This window comes from Molothrus aeneus, chromosome 1, assembly GCF_037042795.1.
Source record: "Molothrus aeneus isolate 106 chromosome 1, BPBGC_Maene_1.0, whole genome shotgun sequence".
NCBI lineage: Eukaryota > Metazoa > Chordata > Aves > Passeriformes > Icteridae > Molothrus > Molothrus aeneus.
Genome location: NC_089646.1, coordinates 23,785,793 through 23,799,695, shown reverse-complemented (window position 1 = coordinate 23,799,695; position 13,903 = coordinate 23,785,793). Strand labels below are relative to the sequence as shown.

At 35.7% G+C, this 13,903-nt stretch overlaps 1 protein-coding gene across 4 annotated transcripts in view; it reads right to left on the bottom strand.

Annotated features, from left to right (window-relative positions):
• Nucleotides 1-13,903, bottom strand: part of ANKIB1 (ankyrin repeat and IBR domain containing 1) — an 88,752-nt gene that overhangs the window by 36,631 nt on the left and 38,218 nt on the right. For all 4 annotated transcript variants that reach the window (XM_066553307.1, XM_066553333.1, XM_066553324.1 and 1 more), the window contains exons 3-4: nt 6,441-6,741; nt 98-280 (exon numbers count right to left, since the gene is read on the bottom strand). In XM_066553307.1, the coding sequence (XP_066409404.1) occupies nt 98-280; nt 6,441-6,741 (484 nt within the window). The remainder of the gene's footprint in view (nt 1-97; nt 281-6,440; nt 6,742-13,903) is intronic.

The window sequence follows — 13,903 nt, the reverse complement described above, 5'->3', positions numbered from 1 at the left end:
GTACAGTACCTACTGAAATACTTGCAGACTTATGTCACAGTGTAACTGCTACAAGTATAAATGTGCAAAATACTTCAGATTTAAAGTATCCTCTGACCTCTTTTTTGTCTAAAGCAGCATACTCAGCTTCAATGCTTTCAGCTTCAGGATCACGTGAAAATACCATTCGAGATTCCAGGTTAAGAGCCAGCTCTTTGTGGTGCTGTTTCTCTGCACAGTCACATGGGGTATCTTTATTTTCATTTTCTGCAAACAAATCTCCACCATGTTTTACTAGAAGCTGAAAAGTAAAATGGCAAAGTAAGCAGTTATTTATTAGCAACTCTAATATCACCCTAAAGAAAAGGCATGTGAGTTAAGAACAAAAAAAAAAAAAACCCCAACAAATCAAGAACAGAACAATTATTACAATAATAATAATAATAATGGTATTTAGAAACAAGGATTATCTATTGTTATTAAATAAATTACTGCTTGCTTTCACACATAATTATACCTATATCCACAGTAATTCCACAGAACCACAAAATTTAAGGAATACATTACAAGGTAATTTTTTACAATATATAAGTTAGGTTTTAAAGACTAAAATTCTCTTTACTGATATGGTCAGTGCCCCACAGAGAATGAGGGGTCTGAGGCCCTCAAGCATGTATCAAGATGGAGCTAAAACCACCTTCAAATATTCTTTCTACACAGGTACAACTCCACCATTTGTACACTTGTGCTGACAGAAAATAAGAGATTCCTTGGGTAGGACAGATCAGAGGATACTGATTCACAGGGAGCACAAAATACTACTGGCAGCTCTACTTTGTTTTTGAGGACATGAAAAAAGTGAAATGAAATAATGCTAATTCTAGCAATTCTAATACAGTGCAGTATTGTGCCATTTCAACAGACTTGTGTCTTGCAGTAACCCTCCCAAAATGCAGTCTCTAACTACTAAACCTTTGTGCTGCTCTCCTTAACTTGCTAACTTGGTTTCCTGCTATAAACTGACCTGACAGAAGCAAGGACAGCATATGCAAGGACAGCATATGCCAGAGATTTTAAAGGCCCAGGTGGACCATTCTGCTGATTTATTATGACACCTTTATATCATTACTAAAATGATTCACCTTGTTTCTAAATAAAGTCTATAAACATTATCTTCCCTTCAGAGCATGATGTCTGTAACTACACTATCCAGGGTATTTCAAAACTCAGGTTCTAATTTTTTAGTACTTCTAAAAATCCCTAAACTTCTCTAAAATTATCTGGTTTTCAGATACGCCTTTTAAATCATGATTAGACACTCCTTAATTTCTTCTTCAGTAGAAGAGAAAATTTCCTTCATATCTCACTGCAGAATACAGAATGTGTTTTGCAAACCTGGATTCATTCTTGTAGATTGGGAAACCTTTCCCACATTCTCTAAAATGAAAAAAATACAAATCCAAAAATACCACAAACCAGTGCAACAACAAGATTTAGTTGAGAAGATATTAGTGTCATTCTGTATTTGATCTTCATAGCAGAGTATCAGGCAGAAATACAGATGATACTGGGATAATTACCAAGATACACAGCCAACAGTTAACCTTTGTTCTATCTAAACTTCTTAACATTGCCAAAACTTTGTTAACCTGAGTATCACACTCTGTCTGTTCATTTTAACCTCCAAGAGAAATTTAACTGAGGCAACTAAGACACTTTCTGAGGAAAAAGAATGATAAATACATTTGAAAGAACATTCCATAGACTTATGCAGCTCAAAATCAAATCTGCAAGATGAGGAATTTGCAAAGCAACTTGTTTTTAATAATGATGCCATATTTCTCTAGAATATGGCATCATTATCCAAAGCACTGTTAAAAAGTCTTGTGTTGCTTGATTAATTGAGATTAATAATCTAAACAATCATATTAGTCATTTAAACAATCGTAAAAATACCGTTTAATATACCAAATATACTGTGATAGTGTGGAATGTATCTGCATAAAACCAAATCTGTTCAGCATGAAAGTTATTATTGGCTATTCAGTAGTTTGAGGTAAGCACATAATTTTACCCAAACTATCTTTAGCAATGGGGTCCACATAGCTGTTCTGCTTGGAGGAAAAATCTAACACATGTGAATGGAGCACATTTGACTATCAACTTGTAGGTACTTCACCCAAGAGGATCTGTATTTGGGGTTTCCTTTTCTTATTTGGGTGTGGTGGGGATAGGCAAAGATACAGAACTGGGTTTTTTCTAAAAAGAGGTGGAAAGTGAAGGAAATAATAAAAAGGAATGCTGCTCTGAAGTGAGAGTAACCACCACAAAAAATGGGAAAAAGGCACTTCTGGGGTTCTAAGAGACCTTCAGTTTCTGGAGAGAGGGAGGACAACTTGAGGATTAGGACCAGTTTTTTTGTCTTTTTTTTTTTTTTTTTTTTTTTTTTTTTTTTTTTTGTTAAGAATTTTAATCCTCAAATACTTCTAGGAACAAAGAGATAATTGTTAAATTCCTTCACCGATCTCTTGGTTTCAGGCTTGCTGAAGGCATGTAGTGCTCCTGTACATAAACCTGTTCCTGTTGAAGGAGTTAGAAGGACTACAGAGAACAGACTGGAGAATTTAGGATATCTCAGATCCAAGGTCTTCTATCCCATGGTAGGGCAAATAAAGAAGTTTGAACTTGGGGGTGTACTCTGTGTTTCTAATGCAGAAACCATGACTAGTTAGGACTACATAACTCTGGCCAACAGCAATCCATGTGGATCAGACTGTAAATTCTTCTTCAAAGACAAACTGAAAGCAAATTAAGTCAGAAATGGTTTACTCAATTACAATAGGTATTGCTAAGATAACATAACCCAGTTTATATAATTAAATGGGGAACTAGCAGACTAGTGCCTGGATTTATCAAATGAATCACATTACAGACACTGAGAAATACAACCATAATTTGTAAAGAAGCACAAACCATGAACTTTTATGATGAGTTAAAAGCAAATTGACTTTAGTCTGCAGTTAAAAGCTGCAGCCCATCTCCAGAACCACAATTCACTCTGCAGGAGCTGCGATTCTTTCTGACATTACAGTCTGCCTGCATTTTACTGCATGAACCCTTTGCTTCACTCTCTTGAAATTGAAACTTTTTAACTGCTGTGTCTATCTCTAACACCACTGTATAGCCCCATGTAGGGATATGAAGGCAGAAACAGGCAGAAGACTCCTTCCTCAAATCCCTTGTAAATCTGAAGCCTAAGTTTGCAAATACTAGATATTGAAATGCGTTGGAAACTTGTTACAAAAGTTCTCTTCCGTTTACCATTTCTCTACCAGAAACAAACTTTCTTACGTCAAATCATTTTATGTGTGTGTTTTTCATCAACATTTTTCAGAGGTCCTTCAATGCTAATTGCTATCTCCCATTTTTCCCATATGACATGCACATTTGTCCTCTATTATATAATAATGTAAATAAAAATATGTTTAAAAGCAAATGTCTCATCTTGAGGAAGGATAGATAGAAGACCTATGAGTGAAATGCCTATAGGCAGAATTTATCAGGGAGTTGGATCAAATAAGTGGCACTAAAACAAGAGAACAAGAAGAACTTATACAGTCCTTTGCAATTAGCTTCTTTATCAACTCTGAAAGAATAAAAATTTGACAATCAACATAAAAGCAGTAGTAACACAGACCTTGGAGACAGCCTGATATTTGTTTACAAATAAATCACATCACAAGAGGCTCTAAATCAGTCTTATAATTATGACTTATTTTGTTTGAAAGAGCCAGACAACACCTCTATGTCATTCAGTTACCATGTATATAGTTAGCTGGGTCTACTGTAGACTTCAGCTAGCACAGACTGCAGGATGAATTGCCTCCCTGGTGAAAATCAGTAAGTATGTAAATAATTTCTAAGCACATGTTGAAGGCAAACTGCCGGTGTGGAGCTTGAGGAGCTGTAATAACACATGAAAAGGTACAGGGAAAAGAGAAGGTCCAGGGGCAAGGTTCAGTCTGTGTTACTGGAGGTTAAGTATCAGCGTCCAACAGCAGCATCCTATTAACTCCTCTCAGTACTGAGCAGAGAACCAGAGAGGCAGAAGCTTAAATAATAGCATAAAAAATGGCATCAGGAAGCTGAGTTTTCATTCATTAGAAGCTCAAAAACCTAAGAATGATATGTATACCAACAGAATGAAAGAAGGGTTGGATATTGGAAATAAAAACACACTGTCTGAACTTCTGTAGAAAAGACTAATGAAAAACCAGAAGGTAAAGAAGAATATTCAGTTCAAGGGGTGCACAGCTGAGGCTGGGGAACTGAAATTACAAACTTTAATATTTCCAGACAATATCTGGAAACTTGGTGGAATACAATCAGCAAACATAAAGCGAGAATCATAGAGAAGGTGATGCTATATACCTTCTTTTAAATAAACCCCAAATAAATTGATAAATAAACAAACTAACTCTGTCAAGAAATACCAGTGGAATACAATTCTGTAATTAACAAAAAAAAAAAAAATCTTTGGTGAATGACCTGACTAAAACCATAGCAATCTATTGCTAAAGGTAACATGGCTACTAAGAATAAAAGTGCTGTAAGGAAGAAAACACAAAAATAAAGGGAACTTCTGTCACTGCATCTCCCAAGTATATTTAGAAAATATATAACCTAATAAATGACTCTGAAATTAAAATTTCAGACTACATAGGTGACTAGGTAATAGACAAAAGTCAGCAAACACATGAGAGGAGAAGCAAGTCCTGACTTTGTCCAGAGTAGTCTGTAAGACCTAATTCAAAATGTTGCTATCAAAGAACCACTCACTAACAATTCTCAAGGATTCATTAAACTTGCAGAAGCCGTAAAAAAACAAGAAATCCACTGCCCACTTTCAAAAATCAGTACTAAGTAAGTCAAGAAATCCACTGCCTACTTTCAAAAAGTGGCACTAAGTAAGTGTGGAAAAAATTCCAGAAACATCAGAAGAATCTGTGAAGAGAGAAAAATAGGACAGAGTCATATGGAAAATAAGAAGCTGAAGTTGTCTCCTTGTGAAGAATATGTAAAGAACAAAGTCTGGGAAAGGTAAATGCAAAATCATAATAAACAAGACTGACAGTTTTGTGAGCTGTATACATGGGCATAAAAACCCAGAATAAATAATTTTAAAACATCACACAGTAAATCTTTCAATGTTTTTGTAAAGTTGGTTGCTGGACAAAGTGTAAAAGAAATCTCATATTACATATAGCAGAAAATTGGTATGAACTGTTGGATTCTCTGTGGATGTACCACACACACTTTATGAAGGACACAAAAGAAAGGCTTTCAGATTGAAGTCTCAGCACAAGAGGTTCTAGAAAAATCAATAAACCAAATACTAATACAAATACCCAGCATCAGATGGTACTTCTAATGGCCCTAATGAAACTTAAATATGAAACTTCTGAACTATTTATTATTATATGCAGCTTATTGATTAAATCTGTGATGGTACAACATTAGAAGGTAGTAAAGGTAACACCAATACTAAAACCAGCTCTGGAGAATGTTAGGAAAGATCATCAGGTTTTTACTTCAGAGAGAGGTCACCAGTGAAGTCCCAGAGGTTCGGGGACCTGACTGTTTAAGATATGAAGTTGTTATCTAGAAGGGAAAGTAAAAAAAGAGGTGCTAAACTTTGCTGATGATAATGAGTTATGGAGCACAGTTTGAATAAACATGAAATTATGAACAGAAGGAAAAAAAAAAGTAAATTTCACACGCAAATGCTGAACTGTGAAGTAATTGTTGCCATTGAAAATACAAATCTTGATGTTAAAATAGACAGACTGATGAAGATGTTAGCTGTTTTTGAAAATTTTAGATGTCTGCTCATGTTCTTTATATTAAATTACCAGCACAATTAAATACTGTTTCTCATTACTTGATATAGTTTAAAAATAAATCTGAGGCAAGGTCTTTAAAAGTAATTCCCAATTACTCATTACTATCCCCTAATTCACAAACATTAAAAAAGCTGGACACTGTAAATTAAAGACATCAAATCTGTTCTTGAAACATGGACAGTATTTCCAGTCTCATCTGCAAAACGAAATAAAAAGAGCTCTAATTTTCTCACAAGTTATTTCACTTCTCTTTACACATATAGGATTCTTTGCCTACCTTTAAAGCTTTTTCTCCACTGTTACAGTCTTGTAATAAATTCCAATTTTTATATGCCTACACGAGTCTTCTTCATATAGGTAATCAATTTCTTTAATTTTTCTCTACAGTGTATGTTTTGGGCTGTTTATGTTTGCAATTTTTTCCAATTAACGAAAAATAGAATTAAAAGTTAATTCAGTATAACATAACAGATTCCCTCCCCCAAGAAAAAAAGCTTTGTGAAACATTGTGCAGGTCAATTACTCATAACATATATAAACTTATAAATGAACTTTTACCTCAACACAGGTTTTCATCCCTGAGGCAGCAGCATAGTGCAAAGGTGTATTTTTTTTGTTATCAACAGCATCAATGGCTGCTCGTTCATATTGTCCTTCATCCAGCTTTGCTCCCTTCCACTTCAGGATCATCTGCAGACAGTCAGCTCTTCTGCAGTCGTCTTCTGAGGGTCGTGTCAGGCGAGGATGAAGAGCTCCCTCTGAGATCATGATCTGAGGTCCCATACACAGTAAGTGCATAGATGTCTCATTGTGCACGTTCCTTTTGTTTGGGTTTCCATCTCGAACAAAAAGGAAAGTTCTGCAACAAGGGAAAGAAATTGAAGGAAACTAATTAGCACACAATTCCATTCACTTCCTTGAAGTGGGAATAGTGGATTATGATAGCTCTCCTTCTTGCAAAGATTCTGATCACCCATGCTAGTGACAAATGTTCTTTAACAGAGAAATACCGCTGGACAGCTCTGCTCCATTTCTCTTCGGAGTCGAAAGCAAAGATCTGGACAAATTATTGAAATATCACTAAGTACCATATACAACTACTTTGTCAGGATATGAGAAAGTTTATTCTCCAATTGTGTGTTGCATTGTGATAAATGTTTTAAAGGCACAAGATTGATGAAATAGCTACTTTATTTCTTCTGCTATGTCCTGAATAGTAGTGCATTTGGTAGTTTGCAAATAGATAATGACAGAGCAATTTGTTAAAAATTCATTCTCCTTTGCCATATCTTTAGTCAGATGTAAATGCAGCACTTACTACTTCTTAAAATATTATAAACACTATTCCTCCCAGCACTGCATGCATTGAGGAATGACTATTGACTTTTTCAATATGGAAGTACAACATAATGCAAACTCTCCCCTATATAGGTGACAGAAGCTGGCAAGAATTTAAGTGTTCTCTTGAATACTTTAGAGCCAGCTCAAAGTGGACAATATTACCAGCAAAAAGAATCACCTTAGGAATGAAAGGGGAACAACAGGCTGATTCTTAGAATCATAACAATCTCTGAATCCTAACAACACCTGACACAATACAGCTCCCTTGCTGCTTCTTGCCAGCAAGTATTATAGAAATTACAATCCAGATCTGAAATGGAAAAACCGAGACAAATCACACAAGCCCCGTGCATCCAAACGTGCTTTAGCCTTTTGAGGTATACTAAAAATATTTTTTTTAAGGGAGAGTAAATGGTAGGCAATGACAGAGAGGAAAGATCACCTCTTTGAAGGACTGGGGTCAGAGAGACAGCGATGGTAAAAGAACTCCATGTGAAGGGAGGAATACCAGGTATTGTTCCCTCAGGTTCCCAGAAAGGTAATACCAAGCTAAATCTGAAGCATGGCACATGCATTCAAGAAGTCACTGCCAAAATGCCTGCATTGTTCCCATAAACCCCCTCACACACAAAGCCCACAGAAGTCACTGGATGTCTCCTCTCCAGGCTGTTCCCTGACTCCAACAGTTTGCAAATATGAAAAAAACCGAGTTATTCTGGAACCCCACTAAGTTAGTGCAGGGGATCAGGTTCCACCCTCCCTGACTACACCCCTAAGACTAATGAAAACCAGTTTCAACCATTTTCAGGGAGCTCGGCCACCTGAAAGCAGGTGCTGGCTACATACAAAATCAGACACTATTACTCCTGGTGAACAGTGGTGAGAAGAACTTGACAAATGTACCCAATTTGACCAAAAAAATCCCGTTATTTACCTCAGTTATTGCCTTATGCGATAGCTACAAGTCTAAATGCCATCTCCTCTTTCTGTTGTCCCTGCATACATACCACCTTTCTCTCTCTCAGACAGAGCTCACTCATACTTTGTTCAGGACAAAGAATAATCCTGAAACTATTTTATTAATAAAGGAAGAGGCTATACAGGGTATATGGGAATTTCCCTTTCAGATATTATTGAAAATAGTCTGGACAAGTATTTCAGTAGAAAAAACTAGACACAGATGATCTGGTCCTGCAATGGAAGAATGTCTTGACAGCTGTTTGATCAGTTGGATTTCTGTCCTTTCTTCCCCCTGAAAATCTCTGAGTGGTTTGAATTTAAAAGAAAGCTTATTATTAAAACACTATTCTTTTAAATATATGGCAACAAAGTATTCAGAGGAAAACAGTCTCCTCTATGTTGCCCTATTTTGACAGCAAAAATGTTTCTAAGAGAAATCTCTCTTTCATTACATGATAACTGACATGATAGATGCATTTGTTTAGAAACATGAATACACCAAACTTGAGATTAAAGATCTTGTCAAAAAAAGTAACAGCATATTTTGTTTCCTTGAGGTTTTTTGTTTGTTTTCAGAGGGAAGGAATTAAGCTAGACAGGCAAAATACTTCAGAGCCAATTACATGACATGGTAAGACTAACCAGTATCAAACACTATCCAAAGTGCACTTATTTGTTTGAATTAGCTTTACAGGGTATTAAACTAGAGACAGAAAGAAAGGAGGGGAAGGAAGGTGGGAAAGTCAAAAACAAAAAGAGAGAAATGGGAAGGAGAGAGAGAAGAAGATAGGGACAAGAAGATTCTATACAGGCACTTGGATATCATCATTTCAGCATAAGGGGAAGTCAAGTCAATCCTGAAGAGCCCAGCCAAACCCATGACTTAAAAGTTCAGAAATGACTAGTATTCAAAAATGGGCAAATAATACATTTTACATCCACAGATTCATTACTCAACAAGGTTCCATTTTTAACAGTGGTATTTGGTGCATAAGACAGAGCAGTGCTGTAGATCCCTGCAATTTGGCTCACAACTTCAGAGGCATGAGAAGCTAAATTTTGCCTGGAAATGTACTGAAAGAGTGAAAATATGCATTGCCTATGGGAAATATCACTTAACCACAAGGCAGACAGACTTTACTCTAGTTGCAGTTTCCAGATTTTGCTGCAATCTGTAGCACTTTGCAGAATCCAAACTTGAGGTGACAAAAGTATCATAAAAGTGTTGAAAAAGTGACAAAAAGGAATGGGCTGTAACACTCACACCTACTACTATCTGTATTTGCAAAAAACCAGCAAGAAACTCAAGATCACAAGGCTGGGAACTTGAATAATAAACAACTGGGACATGTCCTCACTTGGGGAAACTAACAACACAACTATTTCTTCAGGGTTGGATAAAATCTTTGATGTTTGGGGCATGAAAACCACCATATTTACAGTTCATTTCTCTCTCTAAACAAATGCTATATATATTTTTAGCTAGATATAGATACACATTGCTGGAACTAGATATCTTTAAGGTCTCTTACAATCCAAACCATTATGTGATTCTATGCTCTATTTGTATGCATAAAAAAACATACAAAAATATACTCAAGTGTAGAAAAATAAAAATTAAAAACCGATGTAAAATGAAATTATAAAACTAGTTGGAGGCTAAAGCTGGAGGCTAAAGCATGTCTGAATATGCTGAAAGACAGTGAAACTAACAATTTTTGAAAGCAAAACACCGACATATACTGTATAAAGTAGACAGTTCTTTTAAGTACAGCTTGCTAAACAAAGTTACACTGCAAACTCCAGTGCAGGCATGAACCTAAAGCTCACAGCTTTAAGTGAAATATTAATATTAACAGAAAAATTTTAAGAGCATTAAGAGAAGTATGGGTAAATCATGAGTTACAACAACATATAGAAGAGCCAAGTCATGTTATCCAGTAATTTAAACTCATTTGCAATGAACTAATTCATACAATTATTGAATGATTCAGCTTTCAACACAGTAGGTCAATACTGAGGCATTCAACCTTGAATAACTATGATTATTTCACTAAAAGTACTTTTCTCCTAAATATACTGAAGAAAAACAACCACAGCGTACCCGTAACCACTTGAATAAGTCTTTTTAGTCATTACTGTTTTAAATAATTTTGGGAAGAGTACTGGTTTTTACCTGATGTTGAAAGCCACATCCAGTAAATAGAATTATTGTTATTCATTATATAGTGCTAGAAAGTTATTTATTAGTACTTCAAAGTTCTCCGTTTCACTAAGATTCTTAAGCATTTCTTACATTAATCCTTACATTTGTTATACTGCAGGCCAAAGAAAAATTCTGCTTTATTTATGGTTCCTATGACTGTTAGGAGGAACAGCAGCACCAAAACAGAGATTAAACAATTCCTAATGCAAAAATGTATCAATTACTTCTGTAAGTTTCTTGTAACCAGAACACTATTGTTTTTATTTATGAGTTACTTAAGTTTAGCATTCCCTTGGACAGTCAGTAATACTGTTTCCAAGATCCCATGCCTCTTCTGGCTTTTATTTCAATATTCTGAGTGGGATTTCAAAAGAAATAGAGCTGAATGCCAAATCAGAAGTGGCTTCCACTGAAGCTGGCTGCTTACCAGCAGCTTTGTGACAGTCCTTGTAAAGCAAAATCTGTGTGATTTGCATCTCTGTCTCTGGCCCTTTCTTATATACATCTCTTGATGGCTAGAATTAATCCTAGGTGCCATCCTTCCAGCCTTGCCTCCAAATCCTTCCTTTGAACACAGATTTTTTCTGAGACCATCCAGTCTGAATTCTCTTCCCACATAAATGTTGACTTTTAGTTTTATATTGGTCTCAAACAAATGTGAGATGACATAATAAACATGAAATTACAACCAAGTGTTCTCATTGTCACCTTTTAAACACACAGATTTGTATTTCTGCACAGGACAACTATCTTTGTATGTTTGTAAATGACCTGGCAGAATATGCTATCTAGTGTTGATATTATTTACATAGCAATAATGAAGAAATTACACAGTGAATACCATAAGCTTTGCATCATTTATATTTCTTAAAAACCATAAATGTATTACAGAAATTATCTCATCTTTATCTCTCCCACCATAAAAATGTTTTCAGTTTGTATGTCCCACCATAAAAATGGTTTTCAGTTTGTATGTCACTTTATCTTTAATGACACTGATTATTTTCCTTACATGTCCCAATGATGTAACTTTATTACACTAAATAGAAAAAAAAGGTGTGAATTAAAAAAAATCAAATCATCCATGATCTGTACCTTGGCCAAAAGGAAAGGTGTGTCTATATACAATGTCACTGAATATTTTGCTTGAATTTTGCAATTAGATATAAAAATTAATGAGTTATTTCTGAAATTTTTGAGCCAACAGATCTCTCTGGTAAGGAAGGCACATGTGCCTCTAACCCCAGGGTGAAGTGAAGCCATTTGACACAATGATTCAGTATTTACCAATCAACTCAACAGAGTCACAAACTCTACCTGGCAACAAAATTAGTTGAAATAAAGATGTGGTCATTCTGGTTGGCAAGGACCAAAGCTGTACTCCTCTATAAACCAAAGAAAATTTTACTTTGCCTGTGGTAAAATGTTCACAATGGCTCTAAGGAGAACAGACAACACAGAATAAGAAACCTTTAAGAGTGTACTGCATTAATAGATCTCATTTCACCAATCACTAACAAAGCAGTCTTACTCTGCAATGTGTGATTTCCACCAAGGAAAGTAAAATTAGAACAGTTTCCTCTGGGTGCAAAAAAACCCTAGCAGGAAGAAGAAGCAATAACACACTCAAGAGTGGCAGCTGTAGCTGGAGAGCAAAGGCTGCGCTGTGAGCAACAAACTCACAAGCATCATGTCTCTTTAACCTACTAAGGTTAAAATAATCAAAGTCAGACAGAAAAGAGTCAGCTTTAAGACCTAAAAACACAGCAGCTGACTCGCTTTTGATCTCTGTTTGTAGGTCAGATTGTGATTAGAATAAAGTCTACTTTCTGTTTTGCGGTTTGTGAGGAAGTCATGAGGAACACCAGGGAAGATACCTTGGGAGGCCACGCACGTCTGCTCAGTGAGAACTGCTCATAACTGAGATTTTCAGCTTTAGGGAAAGGAAAACAACAGTCAGTCAGATAAACATCTGAGTTTTTCAGCCTGCCTTACTGTACTTTAGAAGACAGTGCCCAACTGGGTGGCAGCCTTTGAGGAACAAAGCAAGTGCTACTGCTGCTACTTCACATCTGTGGCTGCTCCTCTAAGTGTCTCCTCTGGTTTTTTCTGTCTTTGGCAGTTTTCTCCAGGATTTAGTCACAGTAAAAACTTGATCACTTTTTAAGGCTTCCTATTTATACTTTGTACATCATCTTGACTTCTTTTTAGACTGACTATGATGAAAATGACCTTATAAATTACTATTTTCTACCACCCTGTCAGATGCTCTGCTACTGAAATCAGGGGCACTTCAATTCACTTGGTCCTCCTGGTTCTTAATAAACATGCCCACAAAGCCCTGTGAGATCATATTCTTAATTTATTATTCTCCTTCATCTAATCGAGAGCTCCCTTCAGTAGTTCATATTCCAATGAATTTGAAAGGTGACCAAGACTCACAACAACACAAAATGACTAATCTAAAAAGGACCTTACAGAACCAATTTGGCAGCTGAGTGCAATGACAACAAAGCAATTTGATAAACACCTATGCTCCCACTTGGACAGATCCAAACACTGCACAGATCAGTCACCACACACCACCAAAGGAAAACATTAACACTATACCACAAGCAGTATCTCCCACAAGAAGCATTCATGTCTCATATTGTAAAATCATAAAAGTTTTCAATTTACAACTTTGCAGGTGCTTACTATTCAATTTTACATATTTAGTATAATGTAGGATGAGATTCATCTTAGCTCTGGTGACTTACAGTGCAGACAACTACAGCTGATCCAGTTCTCTTAAATTCCCTTTGAATCAATGGGAAGAAACAGGCACTGCTGGCACACCCTTAATTTAGAACACTTTATGGTCACCTTCACAATACATGAATTGTGCTGTTGCCTTCAATAATTATTCTGACTAGATTTATTACCTATGTCTATATTGACTATAAAGGAGACCTAGTAACCTATTATGAATAATTCCAGTGGAGACATACTTACTTTTCTGAATAAAATTAATTTAAACAGAAGTATGATTGAAATGGTTATCCGTATAATTGTTGATAATTAAAAACAAGCTTGCTTTCTGTTACTCAAAGTGAATGATCTTGACAATGACATTGTCCAGATCATTCCCTTTGTATATCATAAATTATTCAGATGAAGTAGTGTATCATACACTTTAAGTTATTAAACCAGAACAGAATTATTTTGTTATGTGGGAGAAAGGGAATATAGTTGGGTGGTTTTCTTTTGTATTAAAATCAGATGCCAAAACTTAAAAAAACTACTTTTAGGACACTAGCTTAGGCAAATATTATGCCTTCATGATTTTTCTTCCAAATGAGCTTTAAAATTGGAAAACACCAAGCAAATGTAATAATTCAAAGAATTAACATGACAAACAAAAAAAAAAAAGGAGGAAAAAAAAAAGACTCCTCCAGTTGTTTTCTGAGCCACCTACTTGAAAACATCCATACACTCAATACAAATTTCCTTACACTGGATCCTGTTGTTTTGG